Source organism: Brassica napus, chromosome C9, assembly GCF_020379485.1.
Source record: "Brassica napus cultivar Da-Ae chromosome C9, Da-Ae, whole genome shotgun sequence".
In the NCBI taxonomy this organism is placed as follows: Eukaryota; Viridiplantae; Streptophyta; class Magnoliopsida; order Brassicales; family Brassicaceae; genus Brassica; species Brassica napus.
Genome location: NC_063452.1, coordinates 57,820,905 through 57,848,847, shown reverse-complemented (window position 1 = coordinate 57,848,847; position 27,943 = coordinate 57,820,905). Strand labels below are relative to the sequence as shown.

The 27,943-nt window shown below is 40.6% G+C and overlaps 5 protein-coding genes across 11 annotated transcripts; 1 reads left to right on the top strand and 4 right to left on the bottom strand.

The window, feature by feature from the left end:
- The first annotated feature begins 6,705 nt into the window (after nt 1–6,705).
- LOC106424769 (tRNA (guanosine(18)-2'-O)-methyltransferase-like) lies at nt 6,706–8,425 on the top strand. Its single transcript, XM_013865516.3, has 4 exons — nt 6,706–7,471; nt 7,623–7,761; nt 7,850–8,050; nt 8,123–8,425. The coding sequence occupies exons 1-4, from the start codon at nt 6,891–6,893 to the stop codon at nt 8,258–8,260; spliced, it is 1,059 nt and encodes a 352-aa protein (XP_013720970.1). The 5' UTR covers nt 6,706–6,890; the 3' UTR covers nt 8,261–8,425.
- Nucleotides 8,426–8,469: 44 nt separating this feature from the next.
- Nucleotides 8,470–14,015, bottom strand: LOC106372151 (probable ubiquitin conjugation factor E4). Its single transcript, XM_048769152.1, has 16 exons — nt 12,863–14,015; nt 12,205–12,409; nt 11,912–12,063; nt 11,558–11,822; nt 11,162–11,314; nt 10,858–11,061; nt 10,661–10,773; nt 10,431–10,545; nt 10,184–10,273; nt 9,893–10,096; nt 9,719–9,814; nt 9,500–9,622; nt 9,326–9,418; nt 9,081–9,245; nt 8,893–8,982; nt 8,470–8,807 (listed from the first exon to the last, which is right to left on the bottom strand). Exons 1-16 carry the CDS (start codon nt 13,729–13,731, stop codon nt 8,631–8,633), a joined length of 3,114 nt encoding a protein of 1,037 aa, XP_048625109.1. The 5' UTR covers nt 13,732–14,015; the 3' UTR covers nt 8,470–8,630.
- A 423-nt stretch (nt 14,016–14,438) lies between these two features.
- LOC106424703 (cyclic nucleotide-gated ion channel 2) lies at nt 14,439–17,744 on the bottom strand. Its single transcript, XM_013865455.3, has 8 exons — nt 17,484–17,744; nt 16,595–17,252; nt 16,257–16,472; nt 15,820–16,139; nt 15,623–15,734; nt 15,295–15,531; nt 15,132–15,218; nt 14,439–15,057 (listed from the first exon to the last, which is right to left on the bottom strand). The coding sequence occupies exons 1-8, from the start codon at nt 17,510–17,512 to the stop codon at nt 14,557–14,559; spliced, it is 2,160 nt and encodes a 719-aa protein (XP_013720909.1). The 5' UTR covers nt 17,513–17,744; the 3' UTR covers nt 14,439–14,556.
- Nucleotides 17,745–19,568: 1,824 nt separating this feature from the next.
- Nucleotides 19,569–23,722, bottom strand: LOC106424692 (chaperone protein ClpB3, chloroplastic-like). Its single transcript, XM_013865446.3, has 8 exons — nt 23,257–23,722; nt 22,719–23,175; nt 22,455–22,650; nt 22,293–22,347; nt 22,074–22,224; nt 21,689–21,997; nt 20,424–21,616; nt 19,569–20,091 (listed from the first exon to the last, which is right to left on the bottom strand). Exons 1-8 carry the CDS (start codon nt 23,482–23,484, stop codon nt 19,759–19,761), a joined length of 2,922 nt encoding a protein of 973 aa, XP_013720900.1. The 5' UTR covers nt 23,485–23,722; the 3' UTR covers nt 19,569–19,758.
- Nucleotides 23,723–23,928: 206 nt separating this feature from the next.
- Nucleotides 23,929–27,624, bottom strand: LOC106424705 (probable galacturonosyltransferase 14). 7 transcript variants are annotated; one of them, XR_007329028.1, is made up of 8 exons: nt 26,951–27,621; nt 26,560–26,615; nt 26,317–26,472; nt 25,639–26,229; nt 25,254–25,556; nt 24,790–25,180; nt 24,635–24,721; nt 23,929–24,334 (listed from the first exon to the last, which is right to left on the bottom strand). XR_007329028.1 is itself a non-coding variant. In XM_013865457.3 (6 exons), the coding sequence occupies exons 1-6, from the start codon at nt 27,135–27,137 to the stop codon at nt 24,899–24,901; spliced, it is 1,551 nt and encodes a 516-aa protein (XP_013720911.1). In that variant the 5' UTR covers nt 27,138–27,624; the 3' UTR covers nt 24,415–24,898. The 7 variants fall into 7 exon arrangements, 2 of the variants coding, with proteins under 2 accessions (XP_013720911.1, XP_013720910.1); XR_007329030.1 differs by having other exon boundaries at nt 24,635–24,690; XR_007329031.1 differs by lacking the exon at nt 24,635–24,721.
- Nucleotides 27,625–27,943: the final 319 nt, after the last annotated feature.

The following is a 27,943-nucleotide window of genomic DNA, read 5'->3' as shown; positions in this document are numbered from 1 at the left end:
TCATCATCAGTCAAGCTCTTTATTCTATTTTGTGCTCTTCTATTCTTCGTGACTGCATGAAAGAACTTCGTGTTTAAATCTCCCGATCTCAGCCACGTGAGTCTGCTCTTTTGCATCCAGAAAACCTCCTCGTTGTAATACTCCTCAGACAGTTCCTTCCTTAGATTCTCCGGCTCCTCTTTCTTGAAGTTCTCCTGCCTAGTCGCTTCATCTATTTTAAAGCTTAGCTCCTTGATTCTCATCGCTGAATTAGGCTTCACCTGCCTCTTCCACAGGGATATGTCTTTCCTGCACGCTGAGATTCTACCCATGAGATTCCCCTGACCACTGCTGTGTGTTCTCCAGCTTTTCTCAACTGTCTCTACAAACTTTTCCTTATTAACCCACCTCTGATCATACTTAAAGTTTGTGAATTTCTTCCTTTGATGACCATCCAAGGAGGTAATGATCGGACTGTGATCCGACTGAACTCTTGGGAGGTAGAAGGTAGCTGCTTGTGGGTGAGCCTCCAACCATTCCTGGTTTGCTACTGCTCTATCCAGTCTGCACTGCACCAACATGTTGTTTCTTTTCCATGCCCACGATAGCGGGTTCCCCTTGTATTTAATGTCCCAGATACCCCAGTTAAGCAGTAGCTGCTTGAATTCTTGCCCTTCTCGATCTTCCCTTACTGCTCCTCCTGACTTTTCAGATTGATCAATCAGCTCATTAAAGTCTCCTATCAGCATCCAAGCCCCCCTTTCTATTTGCTCCAATCCGTGAAATCCGTTCCCATACTTCTCCCCTTCTACTCTTGACCGGATCGCCATATACACAGGTAAGGAAAAAAATTTGATCATGCCACTGCACCTTCAAATCAATCACCCTCTTATTTGCCTGCAAAACCTCCACCGTACATGAACTCTTCCACATAACTGCCAAACTTCCACTCTTTCCTCTGGCATCTATAGTTATCACATCATGGAACCCCATCTTCTCCACTATAGACTCCAAATAACACATTCTACTCTTGGTCTCACTGAGGAATATTATCTCAGGGAAATACTGACCATGTATTCCCTGTAGATGTCGAACTGTCGGGGTATTCCCCAACCCCTAACAGTTCCACTTTCCAATGCTATCCTTTGGACAGAGTGGACTGGGACTTTGGCTGCCATATTGGCAGAATGGACCGGAGTGGTCACTGCTACTAGAGCAGAGTGATGTGCTTCTTCCTGGTTGTTTCCTTCGTTATCACACCTTGTCTCTCCCAACCTTTGAAATACTGAGGGGAATACTTTCTTCTTCTCAGATGAGTTTCTCCTAGCTTTCTTTGGGTTTCTCTCATCACTACTGCTTAGTCTTCTCTTCTTTGATGTACGGGAGTCTTCTATGCTTTGGGTAAAACCAGGTGTGGTAGTTCCCTGACTCCCCAGACGTTTGAAAACAGAGGGAGGACTACGGCTTCCTTTACTCGATTTGCCATCACCCTTTTCTCCTGAAGAAGCGCCACTTAGTTTCATACGCAGATCAGCTGGAGAGCTAGGTTCTTCTCTCTTTCCTCTGTTCCTTTTTGAACCCCACACTTCCTCCAAACCCCCCAATCTGTTGAAAACTGAGCCAGACGCATTGGTTGCAGGTGAAAGTCCCTGGCCTCCTACCTCTGCATTAGCACTTTTGGTCCCACTGTATTCTCCTGAGCTCCGCGGGTTTGCTGTGGACTCCTCAGTGCTTCTCGTTTTCTCCGAGCCCTCCTTACCTCCTTTCTGTTTCCACTCTAGCCGAGGTTTTGAGGCTATTTTCTTCCCCTTACTCTTATCCTCCTTTAGATTTCCACGGCCTTTCACACTATTCCTTGCTTGGCTTGTAGAGGGAGAGGGGCCACTAATAACCACTCCTTTAGCAGCTCCTTTTGCTGAAGGTCTCTGGAGACTCTCTTTGGCTTTTGTTTCCTTTTCCTTTAGTTTTTTCCTTAGGTTGGATTCCTTGACTCGATCTCTACCTTCCAACTCCCCTTCTTCCACTGCGAGGATCTGGTGGGGGCACTTGGTCTGGTCGTGCGTTAGCCTTTTGCATCCATAACAAACTTTGAGAAGCTTTTCATACTCCAACTCCGTTGGATACGTGGCTCCTGATTTGAATCTGGTTATTCTTCTGAACTGCAGTGGCTCTTCCGTATTGATCTTGACCAAGGCTCTTACGTACTCTAGGGAGTTAGAGTTCTTTGCGTGCAACTCCACTGTTTCGACCTTCCCCAAAGGATCCAGTAATGTTTCTACCACTTGCCTCTTCAGCATGTGGATGGGAAGTCTTCTGATTCGAATCCAGAAAGTTATCCTTTTTAAGAAATCTTCCTGTGGGTTTGGTGTCCATTGATCCATAGCCACCATCCAACCATTGACAAACCATGGACCTTTTGACAGAACAAACTTTAGGTCGTTCTCCGATCTGAAGGTAAACTGAACCATATCTTCTCTTACAACCCTTCCCTGAGTTCTATCCTCCATCCCCTATATGGGTGGTAATGCCTTTACCAGACCTCCTACCTTGTGCACAAAAGGACTGAGGCATCTCACTATAATGCTTAGTGTGTTTTCCTCAATCAGATCCTCAACCTCCAGATCTGGGATATCCACCATCTCGCCTTCATCCAGAAGTTCCAGTTCCTTTAGCTCTTCCATCAAGGACGGCTCTTTCTTCTTGCGAAATCTATTCATCCTTCTCTTGTTTTTACCCCGAGATTCTTCACACCCTATTCCAAAGAAAAGAAGTCACTAGGACTTAATGAAAGCTCACCCCTGGTTGGATCTACACCTTAGACCTTCCCAGAGACTATACTCGCTAATGTATCCCCTTGATCTCCCATCACTTGCTCGAAAGGAGTCAACTTTACGTAATGGAGATCTCGGTGAAAAGTTTGCAGCTTCAAATCTTTAGGTCAATCGAAACTGATTGCAAGGCACGACGTAGATCTAGCGAGAAAGCTCTGGATTTTCTTTCAGAACCCTAGTCGCCGCCGTCGCCATTTTTCTCCTCTCTCTCCAGTCTTTTTTCCCACTATGGTATAACAAATTTGTCTTAGTTTTGGCTTGTGTAATAACTTAACCATGCTCATTCTTCTTTCATTCTTTATTGATTGATATTTTTATCTCGCTTAGCTCTATGTTGCCACTAATTTACTCGAATCATTATGCTTTGTATTCTTTTCGTATTCATTAACTATTGTCTCCAATCTCATTAAATCCTAAAAATCATAGGTGTTCTTTTGTTTATTAAATCACATATTAAATATTGTTGAAACTGTTTATTTATTCTAATAAATCCTTACGTTTATAACTAAGATGATATGGATAAAAGACTGATTATAATTTAGTTGAAATTAAAGTCTAAAGTAGAAGTTATTAAACTTGCAATCTTTTTTTTGTCATCCAAGATAGCTTTAGTCAAATCAATTATATTGATTTAGAAAACCCATAAGCTATTTCAATCCCAAACAACCAAAAAACAGGCGCATTTGTTATTGACGCTGCGGCGGGTTTCCTTTACTATAAACATAATTGCTTGTCACAACTGTTAATAAGCCCAAATGTGTTTACAAAAGATACCCATATAAGAGATTCATACTCATTTTTCTTTCTCTAGTCATCTTCTATGTTAGTAGCTATCATAATATAATAATCATACAAAGGATATATCTTTTGGTTCCATATAGAACATGCAAAAGGATTGTTTTCTGCAGACTCCATGATCACTGAGTATTATAAATATCAAACTCTGTCAATGGTCTATTTATATGTTGAGGAAAGGCCTCGGAATGTAGCTTCCAAATAATGATTTCCAGGTCAACACATTGCATGTTAACCTCCACAACGGGATCAGCGGATCTGCAGATACCGCTACATGTCGAGTCGAACGCAGTTACACATATGTTCCCTGCTTGTGCCTTTCATTCACAATATGCAATTCTCCCAAGAACCAGAATCAATGTTAAATGAGGTAAAAGTTTTAGAGTCACAACAGACTTTGTATAGCCAAGCCCAATAAAAAGCACCCAACGTAACATCCCCACTTGCCTATTTGTGCAGAAAATGACTTGATCATTATATAGTAGCACCGAGAAGTTAGATGGAGAATGAGGTATGAATGCAAAGTAGACAAAACAGTTAATATTTTACTGATAGTGGGAAATATAAGAAATCAATTATCTTGAAATGGCGTATAACTATCCAATAGCGTGACAGAAGTACTTGTTTATGTTCTCATCAAACTTCCAATTCTAAATGTACATATAAATCTATTGGATTTATTGCCAGCGCTCTGTTGTTAGCTAAAATAATCCATCCAACATAATAGGAAAAAGAAACCAACGAAATTGTAAAGCTAACCATCAGCTGAGACGCTTTTGTCGTCCTAACACATTGCAAGCTTAGTGATTTCACTGTCAAAAGCAACAAACTCAGCAGTCATATACATCCGAGACATTTATTTACAAACGGTTCCTAGCACAAAAAAAACATATTATTATGTTACGGATGATAAGTTTGATGCATAAATACAGTTTAGAATTTTTTTCAACTGAACATTTGTGACTACTGAATTACCTTACAACATCCACTGCATTTGTGATTTTGGCATGTTAAAGCTGAGAATCAACATTGGAGCTTGTGTCAGCATTTGAAACATGAAATATACACCATCAATTTCAAGTGTTAATTCCATTGACAATAGCTGTGCAAAAGAACTCTGCTAGTAAGGTAATCGTGATTAGTAATTCTTTACATCTTAGTGTCGTGCAACTTCAAAACGATAGACACTTACAATCGACGGCTCTCAAAGATGGACCGCAAACCATCTAATGATATGCTTACCTCGTCGTATAAGTAATCCATGTCACTTTCCTCCCACGGGTAACGTTGCTGGTGCAGATCAATTCCCTCCACCTCTTCCTCATCATTAGGATGCTCTGTAATATACCCTCTGTAAGGTTTAAATTTATGTCGCTAGAATTATCAGAGAAAGAAATATAAAGTACCCTCCAAATCTTCTGGAGCATCGACATTTTTTTTATTCAATGATCTTCATTCAACCTAACAACCATCAAAATAAAAAGAATGTGAGGCACATAATCTTCAAAATCCAAGTTTAATGAATGGAAAAAAAAACTCAGGAAGACAGAAAATGTCAAACACTCACTGGCTTCTTCTACTTTTACTTCTTGGCTTCCGTAAATGAACTGTCAAAGCCATCATTATTTGCAGGAAAAAAAATTAAACAAAGCAACTGATGAAAACTCTTCTTGAACAATCAGGCAACGGATAATATGTCTCCCGTGTGACTCAGCTGAGTCCTCGATGGCATCCTGAACGACAAATGTCTTCTTCTTCTTCTTGGTTAGATCAAAGGGTGCAAGCTAAGGATGACCAAAGAAAATTAAAACCACACAATCATGATTTATCAGGCAAAATAAAAGAACCGATGATGAATTTATTAAAGATGGGGAGATGTTGAGACTAAAGAAGATAAACAGATTCATGGAACTCAAAGAACCAATCTGTGTTTCTTAGATGAGTCATGAACTGATGATTAAAAATTGAAAGCCCTAAACTTCCATTGAAGAGATTGCTTACAGACCAAAGAGGTCTATTGGGCCTCTTTTTTAACGAAACTCATTTCAAAAAGTGAGTTATAAAGTATTTATTAAATCATTAGATAAAAAAAATTAAGTGTGGGTCCCACAGAAAAAACCGAAGAAGCAAATGTTTCCGACCTTCATAAATATATATTAGTTTCGGCCACTAATGTACAAAGTATCCTTTAGTTTAGTGGTATAAATGTTGGTGTTTACGATTCAATAACCCGGGTTTGAACTAAAGATTTGATACTTTTTCACATTTTTTTAAAGTGAGACCTACTTACCTACTGACTCCACTTACCTGCTGATGTGGTGGCTCAGGAATGAGGCAACTGCCTCGTTATATTATAGATTTGCCTTGAATTATTTTTTTTTATTATCTTTTTAGTTTTAATGTTGTTGTATTTCGAATATCATACTAAACCAATAGTCGAATACAAATGTTAAATGAGCTTTAAGTTTGCATAATTTAAATTAAGTATTTGAAATGCACCGATTATGGAAAAGAAAAAGAGGGGAAAAAAGCCACAGTCAAGATTGAGCTGACAAAAGTATATGCTTCGTTTTAAATCCAGACATATCAAGAACATAACGCTGTATGTCTATAATTTTATTATTTATCTATTCGTTTATGACCATTGTAATGCTACTTTATTTCAAATTAATAAGACACATATTATACGCTTTTTGCATGTGATGTCGTGATGATATCTGGTTTTCATGAACGTACCACTCTTTTATGGATTTGATTTTCCTTCACAGGTATGTATAATATATAATATACAAAAAAATTAGAAAGTGAACTTAAGTTTTCTTTAACCGGATTGGTTCAAGAGAGGATACTATATTTTAAAAAATGTTTGTGAATATAACCGTTAACGTTGTTGATGATGAGCTTTTCTATAAAGGTCAAAAAGCTACTCACTGATTTCGCGACATAATTACGAATGCACGCGCGCGAGCCCAAAACTCGCCAACAATTATGTAACTAGCCCATTTAGCTTCAGGCCCAACTAAAAAGCCTCGTTTTGGCCCAGAATTAACAATCCGTGGAGCAACTAAACATTATCTTTGGTTGGATTCGACAAAGACAAGACAAGACAAAAAGACAAGACAAGAGAGACAACCAGTGGTCGTCGAATCGGACAGTATGTCTTCAGTTGGATCCTTCCTCGACTGTCTCTTTGCTCTGTGATTATTTCTTTCAGTTCAGTATTCTCATCGAGCTCGCTCTCTAAATCTCAAGCTTTGCAGCAAACACAGTAAGCTAATACAACACATGAACTCCTGCAAAACCCTATTCCGCGCCTCCCTCTCTTCATCTCCATTCGTCCATCTCCCAAACCCTAATTCATCATCCATCACTCTCGTCTCCTTTCGCGCCTTCTCCGTTCTCCGTCCAAATCCATCTACACACAGCTTCGGACCACCTCGTTGCGCTCTTCACGAAGCTGCCTCTCTTCCACTAGAAACGTTCACAGAGACTTCCCCTACAGATCTCACCGTGAGTGTGAAGGAACTGCTGACAACCAATCGAAATGACGCGTCGAGCATGATGAAGATGGAGCGGAGGAGCTCCTTCAGCGGCGAGCGTAGTAGAGGATCGTGGTTCCCTTACGAGGACAGGTTCAGGTGCGGTGACGTGCACCTTAGCAGCCGTGAGGTGTTGGAGGCGGTGAGTCCTCACATGATGGAGGAGAGGTCGGATAGGTTCAGGCGTGTGGTGGAGAATCGAAGCTTCTCGGTTTGTCTTGTCGTTGAAGGTCTGTCTGATATAGGAAACATCTCTGCTGCGTTTCGCTCGGCGGATGCGTTGGGGATTCAGTCCGTGCACGTTGTTGCATCCGACAGCTACAAAAGGTGCCCCCTCTGAGGTTTGGCAATTTCTGTTTCAGCTAAATGTCAGATTCTTGAACTGTGCATTGTCACTAAAGTGATTGGATAGAAATGAAAAAAATGTATAACCATTTGATTGCATTGTGTGAATTAATTTGTTGGTCTATGTGTTTAGGTATAGGAACAATCGACATGTGAGTATGGGAGCTGAGAAATGGCTCGACATTGAGCTTTGGGACACACCTAAAGATTGTTTCAAAGTCTTGAAGTCTCGTGGTTACAGGATTGCCACAACTCATTTGGGAATGGACACGGTAAACTCCTTGAAGATTTTTGTCTTGATCTTTTTTTTCTCTCTCATCATGCGCATTGAGACTTTTGTTGGTGGTTAATATCTAATAGGTTTCCGTTTACGACATGGACTGGTCACAACCAACAGCAATAGTTGTTGGGAACGAGGGGAGTGGGATAAGTGAAGAAGCGTTGGAGTTATCTGATTTGTATTGCAGTATTCCAATGAACGGGATGGTTGATTCATTCAATGTTTCAGTGGCTGCAGGGATTCTGATGCACCACGCGGTCTGTGACAGAGCCGCTCGTCTGGTAATAAACCAGCTTTCAGTTCAGTTCTGGTTTTATTTTTTTTGTAGTAACATTTATAATTGGTTTGAACAGGGAAGTCATGGAGATCTGTCGGAACAAGAGAAAGAGATATTGATGGCTGAGTTTTCACTTCGCCACAGTAGAAGCTCACTCTTTATTGCGTCCGAGTTCGCTAAACGTAGACAACAACAACACTCTCCTACCGTCTAGTTTCCCAACACTCTCTAGTTTTACATTTCTATTTCAAATGTAACGACGGTTCTGTTTTTACGTCACCGTAACATTAGTTTTGTTTTTCTACCTCCATTTTATTGATTGATAAATTTAGTTAAAATACTGAATCATTGATATTTATCAAATTTTACATTATTTGAATACACTAGTAAAAACTGTAAATCAATTATTAAATGAAATTTTAATGTTAAAATAAGATATTTATAATAAATTTGGAAATATTTCAACTTAGTACATCTAAGACAGGACAGGAAAATAAGCCACAAATCTAATCGGAGAAAAGCCTAAGAAAGTAATAAAAAGAGTGTTGCTGCTATTATTTTTGTTCGCCTTTAGGAATACACAATTAATCGATTAACATATCACTGCTCGTAGTCTGTATCCTCTCCTTATTGCTGCTATCTTCTCCACTCGATCGTTTCTTAGACTGATGCGTCCTCACAAACTCATCGATTCTCGCTTTCAACTCGATGTCCGGTATTAACATATCCGATGTCAAATGTGCCCGGTTAAACGGGTCGTGCTGCAGCAGAAGCAAGCATGATCAGATCAAAAGCCAGCGTTAAATGATGGCGATCAACTGTTTATATAAGTGAATACTTGCTTACATTGTCGCTAAGAAGATGACGTTGAATGATGGCTCGATCAACTGTGGTTTTTGAGCTTGGGAGTATCACTGGATCTCTCATAAGCGTGCACTGCAAAATCAATATTGAAAAAAGAACAGGAAGAGACATTGAGAGTAGGATTACTGAAACAAGATTTAGTATCTCCGTCAAATTAGAGAGAATAATACCTGAATTGGGTCGAGGAACTCGTCTGGTATTTCACCAAGTGCAGCTTCAGCATCCATAGCTTCAGAAGCAGCAGCTTTGGCCTTTGTGCCCAACTCCATAAACTCTTGAATGATTCTTCCATCTTCGCCTATTCTCCTAAGAACATCTGCTCCTGCGTCGAATAGCTGCAAAAACAAGCACTTGTTTTGTTCAGTAGAGAGACCGACAAGTTATGATGAAAGTGGATCCGGTTTAGGAGGAGGACCTGTTCGTTATATGATCGTCCATCACTGGATATGGCACTGGGAAATATGTTTTCTGAGTCTCCTCTTGCGAGATTGACATATATACGAACAATCTTCAAAGTTCACCAGAGATTCCGTTAGTCTTTTTTCACACATGTTGGTGAGGAGTCTGAGTAAGAATAGTAATCACTAACCTGTTTAAGCAACTGTCTTGGACGGAACTCGTACTTCTCAGGATCTTTCAAGCTTAAAGACTTACGCTGTGGACCCACCAGTTGTAACAAGAAGTAATTAAGCATATTCGCAACCCTCTCAACCTGATAAGCAACACACAATTAAACTATTCAGTAAGAATTTTTGATTGTGCAATCAAATCGAGCAGATAATAGTTTCAGGTATAGAGTCAGATTAACCATCTCAGGGAGTAGAAATGGGGCGGTGATCTCCTCAGATGTAAATGCAAGCATAGTCACATCCTCATTAGCCAGCTTCATGTCAATTCTAACAATCTGCAGATTAAAATAAAACTCTTTTGAGGCATTATGAACCGAGTCAGAAATAAGATATAATAAGTGTAATCCACTAACATTCTCCTGAGAGTGGAAGAGTCTCGTTCTATCCTGTCTCTCTTGCGCTGGTCTCTGCTCCCACTCTGCAGTATTTGACATCTCTGCCTCGATTTGTTTAATCTCGAGAATTTTGTTAAGACTTTCATCCAGAAGAAAGATGCTATCATTGACTAAGAAGTTTAAGAAGTTCAAGTACACGCCCTTCTCTTCCTCTTTTGCAATCTGTAAACAATCAAAGTTTGGTAACACTATAACACTGGCACATGTTGATGGAAACTCAGAGCCATGGTAAGGACACTAAGAAATTACCCGTCTCCACGCATTTCGGTGACTAGGCACCTGCCAGAGATACTCTAGAAGCTCGGCAATGTTGTGGCGAATGTTGAACTTGTCATAGAACTGCATTTTGATCACTCGGTTTCAGTCACATTAAAAGCGAGAGCCAATGGCCATTCAGGTTTTTAAAGCTAACAAATTATGAAGTACTATGCAATAGAGAGGAGCATGTTAGTCCAGATATGTTATAGCCACCAAAAACAAAATTTCCTGCAATCACCTGAGTGTGAGAACCCGTGAACTCAATGTCAACATATAGTTTCAGTAAATTCCTGACAAGATACTCAAGGGATAACTGATGGCCTTCAAAGAGAGTAGATGTAGCAGAAGAACCACTATAAACAGACAAAAATTTGGTTTGAGATTAGTGGTCTGCTTTAATGGAATAATTGTTGCACTAGCAAAAGAAAATGAGGATTTTACAGCTTTCTTTCATGGGAAGAAAATTACCTTGAACGTGGCATCCAGCAGTTCAGAACTTCAACCATCTTTGCTCTGAGATACGGGTTTCTAATATATTCTGGACTTGCCATGAACATTATTATGAAGTTCATAAAGTCGTCCTAAAGGAAAGAGAACAACGATCATCAATGCAGGTACAAGAAATCGAATTTCTGCAGACGGATGAGAGAATAGACTAAACATACCAGCAGCACTCCATCCAAAGCCTTGGGGATTCTTGAAGCAAATATCAGTAACTCCATCGCATCTTCAACAAAATGCTCCGGCATACAGGAGAATTCCATGGGGCAAGCTGAAGGTAAAGGCATCTTAAAGCCACCAACAAGTCCAACTAACCAAACAATGACTAATCGATAGAAAGAGATAGCTCGTTGGATAAAGTCTCCATCCTTCAAAACAGTATACAGATATAAACAGCTATTACTATCATGTTCTTGGTCCAGAGAAAAAGCGAAAGATGTTCTCAGAGCAGAGAATATTATTACAAACCCTTAATATTTGAGCTTCGTGGCAAAGCTTTTCCTGAGAATACAACTCTAATTCTTTTTCCATTCTGGTTATGTCAAGCTCCAACTGTGGAGACGGTGCTTGATCTCTCATGGCTTTTAATGTTGCAAGATTGTCTTCACCTCTCGAGATGTCCTACATCATGCAAAAAAAGTTAACAGTAAAGAACAGTACAATAACTATCTTCTGAAAATCCAGGCATTAATGACTCTTTCATAATCTAAACGAAGTAAATTCATATTTTCTTTGCAATTACTACCAAATGCTTTGTCCAGAAAATATGTCAGCAACCAAATTAAACAAGAGGTGTCTCCAAGATAGTTTATCATAATTGTTTCTCCATAATATTTTAAGTTCGGGAAAAATAGTGATGGTTACCTGAGAAAGATGTTTAAAGTCCGAGAGTGCTTTTAAGAGACCCAAATTGAGGACTCTTGCAGTCATAAAGAAGCATTCACAAATGAAAGTGTATTTAGTTGTTGACTTTGCATTCTGCTGAGAAGAACTACTTGAACTTGTGGCTTCTTTGGATTGTAACAAGCGACTTTCATTTCCGTTTCCAGCGTCATTTGCTTTTGCCGTATTACCCTTGTCAATCCACTCAGAAACTTCCTCGGATGATGCATGGAGAGCAGTCAAGTCGCTGGCGTAGATCATTAAATAATGTTAAATCATCAAGAATATATAAAATCCAGTGAGGAGATAGCCGTAGAATTATCTCGAGGCCCATACCTTAATTTTAAGCGATGCCCAGCGAATGCATATTTTGGATCGATCTTATCCCTTTTAGTAAAATGCGGGTCCAAAAATGGTTCACAGAGCCGGAGCATGACTGCGCTGAGGTTACAAAACATGCCTGAGCTAGCACAAGAAACTGGATCAACCTGTCATACACAACAGTATATTCAAGAGTGCCGGATTAAGCAGAAAATAAAAATACCAACTTAATGAAACCAGGAGGAGACCAATAACAAGGTATGAATGAAGATCCGAAGCAAATATACATCCTACTGAGGGATGATCACCTGTATATGGGCTCTCGACGCATTTGCATTGATCACTTCCGAAAGAAACTGTAGAACACACTCACGTGTATCGGTGCTTTTAAGTAAAATCATCAGTACATCATGCAGCCCACTGTACAAAATGTTCATAAAGTTTTTGATTGTAGAGAAGGATGATAACAAATCTGCAGGACGACGTTCCGATGCTCCAGAGAAACACTGCTGACTGACATTCAGAAAAAAAACATAGACATGTATTAGAGTTGCCCTAACAGACAAAGAATCTTATCTCATGTATATCAGGATAACCTTTTCATTTGCACAATTTATCCTTTTCAATTGTCAATGTTCAATGAACAGTCAAGAATCTTCAGAAAAGACCAAAAAAATCCTCAAAACAATTGATTTTATCCACGGTGTTCTAAAAACAAACAGAGAGCGAACTATTATGGGTAACTATGCTGGATTTGTATAACCATGCTTAAAATATACGTCACCTAACAGTAACAGAGTCATCTTATAAACCAAAGCATCTGCTTCTTTCTTTTTTTTTATCAAGTCTCCACTTTGAGTAGTGCTAAACAAAATTGCTTATTGTCCTAACTGACTTGATAACCAAACAATCCCAAAGATTACAGATTTTTTAACAACAGAAGCCCAGAAATAAGTCGGAACTCACCCAACATCAGGTTGACTCTTGAAGAGAGTGTTATCAGGCAATGCGCTAATATGGAAGAAAGGGCCGAGAATGCTCGTCAACTCCATAGCTCGACCGTTCATATAAGCCCCACGCGGAACCCACCACTCATGACTAACCAAAGACTTAGCTCCAACAGGCAAGCTAACAAGATACTTAAGCGCCCTCAACGGCGGCTGGAAATCTCCAAGCACAGACACATTAATAACCGAAGACCTCAAATCCTCATACAACTCCTTGAGAATCAAATCCAAGTTATCAAAGTCCGAGTCCTTGAAAAACTCATCCAAAAACCCAGGAGGACTCTGAACACCACCACTACTCCCACCACCACCTCCAAACATATCCAACGAGCCAGAACCAACCTCGGAGAAGATCAACGGAAGCAGAGGAGACACGTTCCTCCTCTTCTTCGCCTTCCTGGCATCATCCGATCCCCCAAACAACTCCGGATTCGCCAGGTGAATCCTGCAGTACGAAACCGCGAGCCTCCTCGCGTCCCTGGTGACAGTCTCCATCTCCGACCTCAGATTCTTGTCCTTCATCGACTGGATCTTCTTGGACTCGTCGTACGCGCGGCGGTAGCAGCCGATTAGGTACGGGAAAGGCGGCTCCGCGGCGGAGGAGGAGGGGAAGTTGTTGTTGCCGGAGAGGCGATCGATGAGGACTCTCTCCATCAGATCGCGGGAGAGGAGGAGGGGTTTGCCTTCGCTAAGAATCTCGGCGGCTGTCATCTCCAAGTAGACGACTCGAGGATCGGTGGCGGAATCGGCTAGGGTTACGTAGAGGATCTTGCGGAGGATTATGTCCTCGATTTCGGATGGAGATCTTTGGGGCTTGCTCGTCGACATTGAGGGTGTGATTGGATCGATAACGGAGACTCGGTTTCGGGTGGTTGTGAACTTTGATCGGCGATGAATCACTTCAGAGGATTATCTATTGAACTTAATCGAGTTTAAGTGGAATTAATTATTTGTAAAAAAAAAAAAACGAAATTAAAATTTGCGAAAGAAGAGGGAAGCCATCGCTGAGATTATTGAAGATTAAGACGAATCCGAAGGACACGAAACTACTCTAAATACGATCTGCAGTGTCGTCCTTGGTGGTCGTTCTTACTTGATCAAGGAAAGAATATTTATTTTACAAACTTGTTAGCTAAGAAATATATACAGTATTTAACATATTTGGGCTTTGGGTCTTCGGCCTGATCATTATGATTCAACATATTACACATTCCTCCATAAATATCACAATCATTTGCAGCCTTGTTTAGAATTCAGATTAATTGATGATCGACTTGCATCCAGTTTTTTTTGTTTCCATTTACATTTATCTTGTTGTTGAAAAAGAGAAATAATCTTTGCTGTTATGACTTGTATTCAATGTTCATTGATAATCGTCAAGACTTTCTAAATTAACAATGTGCAAGTTTTTAGTGGCGTCTAATATTCTTCCTAAGATATGTTTTAGTAGTGTAAAGATGGTACCATTATTAACAGATGAAGTTTAAGAGAAAACTCAAATGCTAGTTTTAAACTCAAATAAAGGCACATATACATCATCGAAAGAGCGATTTTATTTTACACAGCAATTGGAACAACAAAAAACAATCGAGGACGGACAAAATGGATACAATGAATTATTTTCAACCGATAAATTTAAAAACCTTTTTGGTTTTACTCAAGATGATCATGCGGTCGGATGGACATGAACATCGCGGCATACTGAAGTAAACGGCGTTCACTGTTACCTTCAACGCTATGTTCCGACACAGGACTCATCGAACCGCCTACACAGGTTCTCTTCCTGTACCGGCGCCACGACATTTGAATATTCACCGCTGCCCACGTCCTCCAGTTTGAGGAGTAGTATCTTGCAGTCCTCTTAAGACGCTCGTTTGCGAATTTATAACGGAAATGATCGGTTATGTACCTTAGATCTTCTGATCCCAGGGAGAACGCCTCGATGTTGTCTAGACAGACAAATGTTGCGGAGGAAGGAGGAAGACGGTCGATAAATGGACGTCGGAGGCACCATGAGAGTAGCTCGTCGCCTAAGTAACCGCCTGGTTCGAGCGTACTAGTGGCTACCACGCCTTTGCTTAGGCTCTGGTTACGTTTGACTCTTCCACGCATGATGAATATCATTCTCTGTACAGGATCTCCTTCCCGGATGATCTGTGTGACAATAAAGAACTCTTATTTTAAAAACTAAAGACAAAAAAAAAACACTCTTATGATGCGAAGAGTACCTTTTCGTCTTTAGAGTAGACACGAGGCTTAGCACGATCGCAAATGTTGTCTAGGATCAAATCGTCCATGCCCCTGAACAATGGTACCTAAGAAAGAAACAAACATATTATCAGATACTTGACCTGTCTGAAAAGGATTCATCTAAGGTTTGTTTTCTAGTACCTTGTTAATGAGATCAACGCAAAGATATCTCTTAATATCTCTTCGAAGACCAGGAGGCAGATCATGTATAAGTTCCAGCTCGTCTTCTCCACCCAAGGCAGTCCATCTCTGCCTCTCAAATCTCCTAACTCTCTGTCTTAACCGAGAAGGCAACTGCCTACGTTTCATCCACCATTCCATATCCCTACACCGTATCTGCATTTTCCTCTTCTTTGCCATCACCGCGTGTAAAAACACCTTTAAAAGAGAGCAAACAGGTTGTTAAAGATTTTGGATTCCATCAAAACACAATATCATATAAGGAGAGACTTATCCTTGCATAGTTTACCTGAATGTTTCCGATCAAGAGAGTGAAGAGTAATAACCCGCTAAGGACCATAACTATGCTGAAAACAACCTCAAGCCAGTTGCTTGTGGGCTCAAGATCGTTCCCAAATGTGCTGTAAAACGCAATCGCACAAAACAGGGTCAGTATATAACACTTAAAAGGTTATTAAGCATTGAAACCTGAAACCAAGAAACTACCTGAGAGTCATGAGACCCCAGAAGATAGGGTAAAGTATCTTAACCGCAAGAGAGTTGCTGGAGATGACCGGAAGTGCCCAACCGTAGATACCATATCGGAATGGTCCGTTAGAGTCTAAGCACATAGGCTTCTTAACCACACTAGTGAGGTTTCCGGATAAGCAAGGAAATCCAATTGTGCTAGTGGGTGACACGAATTGGTAACAGACCTCTTCTTGGCAAGACAGACTCAGGTTACAGTTCGCGGTCCTCATGCATTGCTGTCTGATACAAGAAGCAACACGCTGTATTGCAAGAACATACCAGCATCCCCCAGCTACCTGTAACCACACAAAAAGATTCCATGAATAGACAAGCTTTAGTATCATTTTCTCAGCATGGAATTTGATATTTAGTTGTTGATTTTGTGCATAATCATTTTCTTAGCATGGACTTACATGAGAAGCGATGAAATATGCGATGAGGTTAAGAGCAAAACCCCACCAAATAGTTCCGAAAATGTAACCAGTGACCTTCTGCATCCTTCTCATCAAGCAGATGCAGTGATAAATCTTGGGGAGGAACTGGAACAAGAAGATCAGCAGAAGGATCGTCATTATCAGCTTAACCTTCTCTTCTCTTATCAGTTTTGGCACCACTAACCAAAACACAGCCTGCAAGCAAACAATAACACTTTCGATTGATTCGTGGGGGCTTAATTGACTCTAATAAAATGTTTATGGTTATTTCAATAATATCGGAATAGTTTGAAGGCTTTTCTGAAAAAGTTTTTAACCTGCGGAACCGGGAGGATGACTATAACATCAAACCAGAAGCCAGTGAGGGAGCGTGCGTAGTGTGACGCGATGGCGCGTGGATCCCAAACGAGTTTCCCACACCCAACGACGAGTGACTCTCTCGAGACGTAAGCCAGCCTAAACTGAAGCCACACGTGCCAGAGGTGAAGAGCGTCGAGGCACGTGCGAACGACCGTTACAACAGCAGCGAACGCGCCGTCCATGTAAAGACACGCGGGTCCAGTAGTTCTCCCGATGGAGAGCGCGTAGAAGAAGAGCGGATCCACCGCCAAGGCCATCCCGCGAGCTAGAAGCAACGCGCGGTTCCATCTCTGCACGCGCTTGCTCCTGGGATCGAGAACTTCCCCGAACGGGCCCTTGAGACGTCTGAGCCGGGCTCGAACCGGGTCGGGTGCGGATCCTTCCTGGATCGGGACTAGGGAGGACCCGGCTGAGGCGCGCCACTCCGGCGTGTTGGCTTGATCGCAGCTTGTGGAGTGGAAGGCCGGTACGCCTACTTGAGTGCATGCGTAACACTCGCCGGAGCTCAGCACCGGCGTGTCGTCGCTGCTGCTGCTGCTGCTCGATTCTCCACCGTTGTTTTCCGAGATTCCAGTTGTTTCCCGGCGGAGTTTCTGAGAAAACAGTCCAATCCACCTGAAAATCCGAATCGTGAATCACTCACTAAACGAGCATAAGAGGCAAATCGATCTATGCATGGCGGCTTCAAAGGTATAAAACAGTTAAGGAAACGAAGTGATTTTCCAGGAAAACTGTTTCTCGAGAAAATAATACGTTCTCATAGGAAGCTTGTCACCGTTTAGTGAAGAAACAAAAATACATTTTCGAAATTACTGAACATTTAAACGAATTAATATAAAACTATACCTGAAGAGGAAGTTGGTGTGAGAGGGCATGATTGAAACAGAGGAACCACCATGGGAGAGACAGAAGATTTGCAGGTGGAGATTGGAGAGAGAGGTATTTGATAGATTGTATAGGGGAAGGGAGAGTGTGTGATACGTACGTCTCTGATAGGATTCGGTTTATTGTTAGGATCCGGTGCAATAGACTAAACCGAAGTTTCACCTAATTCGGAAACCGAACCGGATTTTGACGATGAGGGGTGAGTTGTCAAGTGTCAGAGATGTGTGTGGTTAGTAAAGAGGTAGCATTGGCCCACAACAGAGACACTGAACAAATTGGATTCCGTACAGATCATGAAGATTACAAGGGGACCCAATGTGGACCTGACCCATTTCAATTATTATAGAAGTTGAGTGTCTATTATAGTTGAATCATTCAAGTTTAGATCAGCCTTATCAAATGTACATGCTATAATCATTGAAGTTATTTCTTATTGCTCAATCATTGAAATTTAGATAAGCTTTAATCAAATTTACTTGCTATAATAGGACATCTTATAATTCTAATTTGAGGATATAGACGTGTAGTATGTGTACGTATAAATAATTTACTATCATACCATGCAGTAAAAACGGTTTCACAGACTTGATATTTTGCAATCAATTGTACAAAGAATATGCTTCATGATTCTATATTGATATTTGTCTCTATCATCATAATATAATCATTGATAGATTTTTTTGTTGTATGATAAATTGATACTTGTTTACTTATACGTAATGTACCTACCTATGGATTGACCACATGGGACGTAAGCCATATAACTAACACACACTCTGATATTAACGTTGTGAATAAAATAAATTATTTGATCATCAAAAAGTTAAAGGCAGAATAAACTATTGTAATGGTTGCAGAAAAAAAAAAGAAACATACTGCAAAATCTTCTCTCGTAGTTAGGCATTTGTTGGTTAACATCTTACAGATACCCACTTAATCTTGAAATTCTGAGAAAATGTGCTGCTTTATAATAATGCACCTTTGGGGACCTGTGGTATCAGCCACGTACCTGACAGTGAAGTTTCCACAAGGTGAGAGTCGTATAAAACCATACCATACGTTTATAGTTCGAGTCACGACCAATTTGAACGGATTACACCCATTTGAATGATAATGACATGGTCGAAATTTAAGTGAGAGGGATTAGTGGAATACACATGAATGGAGTGAAGGAGAAAAAGTATAATGGTAGAATTTCGGTCCGTAATCTTCGAAGTGTATGTTCAGAATCAGAAGTTATTATAGATTGTGTTTTTAAATAGAGTTGAACTAGTGATCTTGATTAATGACTTTTAAGATCACTAGATCACCAACCACTTAATAATGCATATAGATTTTTGTCGACATATTTTAATAAATAAACAAACGCCTAATTTAGCAATAATATATTTCTAAAAAAATAATAGCGAAAATGTGGAATATTGTCTAATGTACTATTCGAGCATATTGCAAGAAGACAAGAAAACCATGTGCAATAACTCGTGTCTATTTTTTCTTTCTTTCATGTCCGCATGTAAGCTAAGGCCAAGACGAAAAAACTTAGGAGCCAAGTGGGCACAAGATTGCAAATAGAACGTGACATTATCTTATTCGATTGTATCTGGTTGGTCGACATTCCCTTCGAGAGACTCAAATTCCAACAAACAGAAACATTTAAATACCAATTTTGACCTTGTAGTTTTTGAACACGACATTTCTTTTGGTTTACAGTTCGATACGCCAAGAAAAGCAAAGCTTTTTTTTTCAAACTAAATATTTCACCTAAACTGCAGAAGCAACAGATGCATCATGTCTTTTTGGCAGATATACGGGGAAATGCCACACAAGCCTAATACCATGATTAATCCGAATTCTTAGGATGAAATTCGTTAAGAACCGTTTTTAGTTTTTTTCTTAAATAAAAAATATAAAAATCGGTTCTTAGCATAAATATATATAAAAAAAAAAGAAAAAAAAAAGACAAAAAGTGTCAAACCCCAAATTAAAAGCATGGATTAATCATGCTCTAATAAATCAAGCCCAATATATAAGAGGTCACAGGAGAACTATATAACGTTACTATATATTGCATTTTCAGAGAATATGGATTTTGAGACATCAGCACAATAACTTATTAGCTTATGGTTTATATCTCACATTGAGATAAATGTTATCATTCTGTTCTGTCACAACCAACTCACTAGAAGCTATGTACTATAAAGTCCGAAACTTCTTGGGCTCCAAAAGGTGTCGTTTTTCAATTGCTCTGTTTTGAGAAAGCTTCTTCTTCCTCCTTCTCAGCATCTGCCGTTTCTGACGTAATCTTTTTGAATGTGAGCTTTTGCTGAGGTAACTGACCATTGGAGAACGCTGTGACCTCTGTATCGATCAGAATCCCATCTTCTTCCTTGAAATCTCCTCTCAAGATACCTTTGGCGAGCTCGTTCTCAATGTTCTGCTGTATCACACGCTTGACAGGTCTAGCTCCGTAGTTCGGATCATACCCGAGGCTTCCGAGAAGATCCACCGCCGCATCTGTGATCTCTATCTTCATTTTCCTATCCGCAATCCGCTTCTGCACACGAGCCAGCTGTGGAATATAACACAAAAAGAGTGATTCAGTAAGGGCTTGAACAGCATAACCGTGCTGGACACATTTATCCAGGAACTGAAAAACCGAATCAGATCCTATATCTCTAGAACCAAAAAACCGAATGAGAAGGGGAGCCGAGAATTGAATGAATACCCAAATTTCTATAATATAGATTATATACTTGTAAATAATAACTATATTTAATTAAAATAATCAATTAATTTTAAAATATTAATTATAAACCAAAATACAGGAAAAAAACTAATTACCAAAATACCTTTTTATCCAAATTATTCAAACTTTTATTTGAACTGAAAAGGCATACATACCTGTAACCGGACGATGCTGTTGATCTGCTCACGGTCAAGAGGCTGGAAAACAATATACTCATCAACCCTATTCATAAACTCAGGACGAAAGATCGATCTCGCAGCATCCATCACTCTCTGCTTAATCGTCTCATAACCAAGCTCACTCCCCTCATCATCCGCGTTGCTGTTCAAGATATACTGCGAGCCAACGTTCGAGGTCATGATAATAACCGTATTGGTGAAACTCACCGTACGTCCCTGAGAGTCAGTAACCCTCCCATCGTCCAAGATCTGGAGAAACACGTTGAACACATCTCCATGAGCCTTCTCAATCTCGTCGAAGAGTATGACCGAGTATGGCCTTCTCCTAACCACTTCCGTCAACTGCCCTCCTTCCTCGTAGCCCACGTATCCGGGAGGAGCTCCGATGAGCCTGGAAACCGCGTGTTTCTCCATGTACTCGCTCATGTCGATCCTCACCAGAGCTTCCTCCGTGTTGAAGAGGTAAGAAGCGAGGGCCTTGGCCAGCTCGGTTTTGCCGACTCCCGTCGGTCCCATGAACATGAAGGAAGCTATCGGACGGCCCGGATCCGATAGGCCGGCTCTGGACCGTTGAATCGCTTCGGCTACGGCCGTGACTGCAGGGTTCTGACCTATTACTCGTCTATGCAGCTCCTCTTCCAAGTGTAGAAGCTTATCTCTATCGGACTGTTGAAGCTTCGACACAGGGATGCCAGTCCATTTGCTAACGATCTCTGCTATGTCGCTGCCTAACACCTCTTCTCTGAACATAGACTTGCCAGAGCTTAAGTACTCATTAAGCTCCTTCTCAGCTTCGTTTAACTGACGCTGTAAAGAGTTTAGGCTTCCGTATTTGAGCTCTGCTGCGCGGTTTAGATCGTATTCGCGCTCCGCTTGCTGGATCTCGAGGCTTACTCGGTCTATCTCCTCTTTGATGGATTGGAGACGGGACATGACGGACCTCTCGTGCTCCCACTGCTCGGTTAACTCCGCTTGCTTCTCCTTTAGTAAGACTAACTCCGTTTCGATTCGGTTTAGTCTCTCTCTTGAAGCTTTGTCTGTGTCGTTGGTGAGTGAGAGTCTCTCCATTTCGAGCTTGATCACCGCACGGTCGAGCTCGTCGAGAGCAGTGGGTTTTGAAGTGATTTCCATTTTTAGTTTGGCTGCTGCTTCATCAACCAAGTCGATTGCTGGAAAAAACAAATAAGTTAGTAACATTTGTGTATTAACGAAGATCATATGATGATGAAATGGTAACAAACCTTTGTCAGGTAGGAACCGGCCGCTGATGTAACGGTCAGAGAGGATGGCGGCTTCCACTAGAGCACTGTCTGAGATGCGAACTCCGTGATGGAGTTCGTACCTTTCTCTCAAACCGCGGAGGATCGAAACAGTGTCTTCCACGGTAGGTTGATCAACGTAAACCTGTTGAAACCTGCGTTCCAAGGCTGGATCTTTCTCTATATACTTTCTGTATTCGTCAAGCGTTGTTGCGCCTATACAGCGTAGCTCGCCTCGACCTAGCATTGGTTTTAGTAGGTTACCAGCATCCATTGCCCCATTAGTCGCACCTGAAAGAAGGAAGATTCTTCAAAATCATTGCTGAATGTACAAATTGTTCTTATACAAACAAACGATGGTCCATACCTGCGCCAACAACTGTGTGGATCTCATCGATGAATAAGATGGTTTGGCCTTCTGAGTCTGTGACCTCCTTAAGTACAGCCTTTAGTCTATCTTCGAATTCTCCTCGATACTTTGCTCCAGCAATAAGTGCCCCCATATCAAGAGATATCAACTGCAAAGAAACCAGCAAACGATTGTAAGAAGAAAAGAAGATAAAACTTTGATGTTATAGTTGAATACCTTTCTGTTCATCAATGCTTGAGGCACATCTCCTTGCACAATCCTCTGAGCAAGCCTGTTTTAAAAGTAGTATATCTTGAGGCACATCTCCTTGCACAATCCTCTGAGCATCACATAAACATATGGTTTAAGTTTCTGAAGTTTAGTGTAGTGACAACTTACCCTTCTGAGATTGCAGTTTTACCAACACCAGGTTCACCGATCAACACAGGGTTATTCTTAGTCCTCCTTGAGAGAATCTGAATGCATCTACGGATCTCATCATCTCTTCCAATCACAGGATCAAGCTTTCCTTCTCTCGCCATCGCTGTCAAATCTTTACCATACTTCTCCAACGCCTCATACTTGCCTTCCGGATCTGTCAAAACATAAACACTCAAGTCTCTAGACTCTTACAAACTCTCAACGTCAAATGAAGTTACCAACCTTGGTCAATGACTGATTGTTTCCCTCTAATGGACTCAATAGCAGTTTTCAAACTCTTCTCAGATATCTGAAAATCCCTAAACAGCTGCTTCCCAAACCGCTTATCATCAACAAAAGCAAGAACCAAATGCTCAACAGAGACATAAGAGTCCCCTAAGTCTTTCTTATACTGTCTCGCCCTCTGAAACAACCCTTCCAAATCACGTCCAAGCATCGAACCAGCAGCTTCTCCATACACCTTTGGCTGGCGTTGAATGAACTTATCCGTAGCTTCAAGAACCTTGGTGTTATCCACACCGATCTTCGAAAAAATCCTGCGAGCTAAACCGTTCTTCTGCTCCAAAAGAGCTTTCATGAGATGCTCCGTCTCCACGATCTGCTGCTTGTTCTCTTTAGCCACGTCTGGTGAAGAGACTATCGACTGCCACGCCATCTCTGTGAACTCTTGCTGTGTAAGCTATACAATTCAAAGATCATGTGTTCGTTATCAGTTTCATCATTCTTACAGTAAAATAAAGCTTAAAGTTTGAGACTTTACCCTTCCATTAGAAGAAGCTTCGCATCGGACGACGAACGGTTGATGTTGAAGTCTTCGAGTGAGCCTCGCGCTCTGCTTTAGTTTCAGCGCTTTGAAGGAGCTGGGTTTCGCCGGAAAAGCCACGGAAGGTTGGAGGTGAGAGAAAGAAGAAACCTTTCGGGAGTCTGATCCTACGCCGCCGACGATACTACTAAACGCCGCCGTAGCAGTCGTCTTAGCCGTCGCCATTTGCTCGGAGAAATTAAAAACGGTACAGTTTACAAAGGGAGATGTATTACAACAGGGAGTTTAGTATAAATTCGCTGAAACGGCGAGATGTTTACTTAAGAATTGAGCAAACGATAACGCTTTTTGCTTGTGTTTTCGTGTAGTTTAGTTAGCGAGATGCAAGAGAAGTGAGAAGAGGAAATAATAAAGAAGGGAGAGGAAGATGCTAAACGACGCCGAAGAGCCTTCGTGATCCCTCGGGATGAGTCTGGAACTTCTTCTGACACGTGTTATCTCAAAGAAATTATTTGATTTTCCGATGTGGAAATAATATGAGCCGTCTAAATAGAAAATATATTTTTTCGAAACTTGGGCTTAAGAGGTCGGCCGGCCCAAGTACGACTGTAGCAGAAATAAAACAGTGTAACCCCACTTGCAGCTATGGAGCGCGTGTAACCAAACAGTTTAATCCACTCTCAGTTTCTTATTCTGCAGTAATTTATCTCAAGAGTTTTGACAGCAGATTTGAAAATGTTATCTATGATTCCACTGTTAAGAATCAGAATTACATTTCAAACCAAACCTCAAGCAATCAAAAAGCTCACCCAAAACAATTACAGGAAAGAAAATATTGAAGAAGATAATTTGAATCTCCCAAAGCTATTTTAACTGTACTCTGTTCTTGCACTTTTTGTTGTTGTTGTTAAAATCCATGTCCAAAACATAAACAGACATATTTGTTCTGTTTCAGATCACCTTTTGAATACTACTTCAATAGTTATGGGATCTTAATAATCAAATGCTTCCAAATGCTCCCATTCCTTTCTCTCCTTCTTCCCATCTTATATGCACGCCAATGAAAATGCTCAACCTTTTAACATTCCATTTATTTTTTTTGAATTATAAATCACAGCAGCTTCAAATGACTATGCAGAGCTAACAAAGAAGACATTTTTCTAAAGAACCAGAAATTATATTAATAAGATAGATGTAGAGCAAAAGCAACAAAAGTGTTATACATTGCTCTTCAACTATCAAACACTACCCCTTTTCTGGTCATATCACCCCCTTCATAACCAATATAAATTTAATATAATCCAATCTTTCTCATTCTTATAAAAGACTCACTAATTTTCATATTCTCTCTGAACGAATTTTCAAAAAAGGGTACCTTCTATCCTACATAAAGAATGAATCTTTTTTTATCTCTCCCTTTCTCTTATGCACCTGCAGCAGCAGTAGCATCATCCCCTTTGCTCTGCAACAAGTATCTTATATGTATGTAGCAAACTAATATTTCTTAAATCTTTTTAGAGTGAGTAAAACCTGCACTGCTCTGCTCCTGTTTTTATCTCTTCTCTTCCTAATATCTTCCTCTGTCTCTTACACCCGTAGTTACCTTCAATATAATCCCATCTGAAAGTTTCGTCTTTTGCTACTCCAAGATGTGACAGTTCTTGATGAAATCATTCGAGTAGTTGACGTATTTTGTCCAAAACGGCCGGAGATGCTCGAAACCAATCTCCAGCCACGGCTTTGATTGCCCATTGTAATGGATCACTGCCGCTTTCCTGATACTCTCTACGTTGGTCTGGCTCTGATAGCCTAAACCAAGCATATGCCATGACGAGTCTATAATATGGACGTGACCCTTAAACGCAATAAGAGCAGGAGGCAACGTTCCAAGCTTCCACATTGTCAGATTCGACTTCAGATTCTGCTCAAAAACCAAAAGCAAACACAGTAAGAGAGTGAGATAACAAAAAGAGCGCAAGGCTTCTTTGATTTACCTCTCTTAACCATGAGTGATACGTTTCTCTGATGTTCGTCTTTCTCCAAGCCTTTAGATCGAATACATTCATTCCATACGCCCAAGCGCATTCTTCAGGATTCAAATGCTTTGCTATGTGCGGGTGAGAGAAATTGAAGTAGTTCCTTAACCTCTTTGACATCACACTTGCATCTTCACCCCTGCAAGTCTCCACTGCTCCGTTGACCTTACCACCAAGATCAATATCCCAAAGCGGAGCCAAGTCTCTCTGAACAACTACATCATCGTCTAAGAACACCACCTTGTCCAAGTTCGGAAAAAGCTAATATTCCAAAAAAAAAAAGAAGATTAAAATTGGCATATGAATGAATCACAAGTGAAAGTTGAAACATTATAAGATTCACCTCCGGTATATAGATTCTAAGATGGTTGAGCAAAGATATGTATTTAGGACTTCTAGACTGCAACTTGGAAGCAAATCTCCTCGGAGTTGTTTCACTGAGGTTTGCCCCAGCGATATGACTCCCATGGTAATAGTTCATGAGACCGTTATGGCTCTCCAGAGCTTCCAGAACCGGAACATTCTCTCTCGTCAGCCAGTCAAACTGATGAACACCTCTAACTTCCACTATAGCAGGATCCACAGAGTTGAGGGCGAACCACGAATGCATACCGGCGTAGGTCTTCTTGTCTGTGATGATGTGGAAGACGATTCTCTCAGGGTTTGAAGATGACTGCACTGCGGAGGAGACCACGACCGATGCAGCCAATATATTGTCGGTGGAGAGGATGAAATGGTGGTGAGCGTTATCTGAAAGGAGAGGGAGACGCTCTGGTGAAGGTAGTTGACGACGAGCGTGAGCGTTGGAGGAGTATTCGTCCGTCAGTCTTAGGGAGAGACAGTGTATGCCTTTGGGGATGGAGCTTGCTGCGAAGTGCTTGTTCGTTAGCTCTGCAAATTTGGTTTCCCTAATGTCCCGCTCGAACTTCTCCATCTGTTTCAAGGCAGAGATATAAACACAATCACATAAAGATATTATCTTCTAATTTATATGGCTCACTATAGAGACAAAGCGTAGTACCATGGCACGCAGGACAAGAGCAAATGTTTTGGGATCATAGTGGTTGTTCTTGGTATCCGAAACAAGGTGATTAAAAGAATCTGGAAGCTTCAAACCATCTGGAATGGCTTGAGTGCTTGCTTCGTTAAGGATTTTGTAAAAGTCTCTAGCTAGTCTCTGCAGCAAGAGAGAGAGACATGATGGGAAAATATTATTCAAGAAGATACAGAAAAAATAATAGAGTAAAGAAAAGCAACAACTCACCTCTGAATCATCTACCCTACCAAGAAGACGTGGACCTAACCGCCTCCCTAAACAATCTGAGAGTAAAGAAGGAAGAAACTTTAATGAGAGAGATCAAGCAAAGCAGATCATTCAAGTGAAACGAACTCAGCAAATGAACATCCTAAACCATATAAACAAAGCATAGAACCGAGATACCTCAAGACAGCATATAGAATAACAAAAAACTATAGCAAGATCCTACAAAATTTAATCAGTGGGGGACCTAACAAGAAAAATCCAAAAAAAAAAAACTTGATTGACGTAAGCCCCATTCTAGTACGATCACAACAAGATGCTTGTGACAGTGGACACTAAAAAGATGCAAACTTTTTTGTCGGAAGATCCTAAAAAGAGGTGATTTTTATTTTACCAATGGAGGAGCACTTGTTGGCACCTTCGAGGGTAACGAGAGCGGTGAGGATGAAGACGAAAGGCAACAAGAAGGCGAGGATCAAGATGGTGTGGAAGAGAGTTCGGTAAGAGATGTGACGAGCTGCGACCTTGCTGCTCGAGATCGTGATGCTTCTCATGCTAGGCGATATGTGAAGCTGCATCATTGATCGTGCCTCCCCACCACCACTACGACGACGAATTCGAAAACCCTAATTCGTAACAATCCCAAACACAACATCAGATCAGATTCCTCCTCTCCGATCTCCCGATCTAGCCTCCTTCTTCTCTGATTGGTTCCTTGTCGCTGTTCTTCTTCTTCCTTGTGGAATTCTCGTAGACCGCATTGGAGATTTCCCGATCACCAATCAAAATTTGAGATTCCCGCTCAATACGATAAATCGTAAATGGGTTTGCCACAAAGTCACGTCTTTTATACTGATTCGAATTCTAAGAGCTGAGGAAGAAGAAGAAGAAGAAGAAGAAAGGAATGAAGAGATGAATAACAAAGAGCTTTTGTTCTCAGTGATCTCTCGTTTTGCCGGTGGATATATAAAAAGAATAAAATAAAATAAAAAAAACTATACTTTATTTCAAGATCTATAATAATTAAGTGAGAGTATTAATGAATTCGTGTCTTAACCTTGAGTTTAGGGATTGTTTTGTAGATTGCTAATTATACATTTGTCTGTCTCCACCTATATTTTCATGGCTAAGCAAAGAGTTTTGCTTTTCCATCTCTCCTCTTTTAAATGATTGATATATTAACTAATTTTCCTATTCAAACTTAGTAATAATGAAAATTGACAATTAAATTGCTTTTCCACCATACATGATAATTAGATATTTACTCAGCACAGTAAACCGCGTCCTCTGACATGAAAACTGGGTGTGTTTAATACAATTAATTTGATGTTATATCTTAGCTAATTAATAGCTGGTAGGTCCAATTTCACCATAGGGATTTTTTCCT

Bases quoted from the DNA above. Each gene is read 5' to 3' on its own strand.
- LOC106424769 (XM_013865516.3), top strand. From the start codon at position 6,891: ATGAACTCCTGCAAAACCCTATTCCGCGCCTCCCTCTCTTCATCTCCA. The intron at 7,762-7,849 runs GTAAACTCCTTG...AATATCTAATAG, and splicing joins CTCATTTGGGAATGGACACG to GTTTCCGTTTACGACATGGA. The intron at 8,051-8,122 runs GTAATAAACCAG...TGGTTTGAACAG, and splicing joins GTGACAGAGCCGCTCGTCTG to GGAAGTCATGGAGATCTGTC.
- LOC106372151 (XM_048769152.1), bottom strand. From the start codon at position 13,731: ATGTCGACGAGCAAGCCCCAAAGATCTCCATCCGAAATCGAGGACATA. The intron at 9,815-9,892 runs GTTAGTGGATTA...TTTAATCTGCAG, and splicing joins TCTTCCACTCTCAGGAGAAT to ATTGTTAGAATTGACATGAA. The intron at 9,419-9,499 runs GTTAGTGATTAC...TGAACTTTGAAG, and splicing joins CAAGACAGTTGCTTAAACAG to ATTGTTCGTATATATGTCAA.
- LOC106424703 (XM_013865455.3), bottom strand. From the start codon at position 17,512: ATGCCCTCTCACACCAACTTCCTCTTCAG. The intron at 17,253-17,483 runs GTATAGTTTTAT...TCGGATTTTCAG, and splicing joins CACACCAACTTCCTCTTCAG to GTGGATTGGACTGTTTTCTC. The intron at 15,532-15,622 runs GTAAACTATGCA...TCTCTTTTAAAG, and splicing joins TCTTGATCGGAAACATTCAG to GTGTTTTTACACGCGGTGAT.
- LOC106424692 (XM_013865446.3), bottom strand. From the start codon at position 23,484: ATGGCGACGGCTAAGACGACTGCTACGGCGGCGTTTAGTAGTATCGTC. The intron at 22,348-22,454 runs GTAAGTTGTCAC...CTTTTAAAACAG, and splicing joins AAAACTGCAATCTCAGAAGG to GCTTGCTCAGAGGATTGTGC. The intron at 22,225-22,292 runs GTATTCAACTAT...GTTTCTTTGCAG, and splicing joins AAGCATTGATGAACAGAAAG to TTGATATCTCTTGATATGGG.
- LOC106424705 (XM_013865456.3), bottom strand. From the start codon at position 27,137: ATGATGCAGCTTCACATATCGCCTAGCATGAGAAGCATCACGATCTCG. The intron at 26,230-26,316 runs GTACTACGCTTT...GCCTTGAAACAG, and splicing joins CTCTTGTCCTGCGTGCCATG to ATGGAGAAGTTCGAGCGGGA. The intron at 25,181-25,253 runs GTAAATCAAAGA...GTTTTTGAGCAG, and splicing joins ATCACTCATGGTTAAGAGAG to AATCTGAAGTCGAATCTGAC.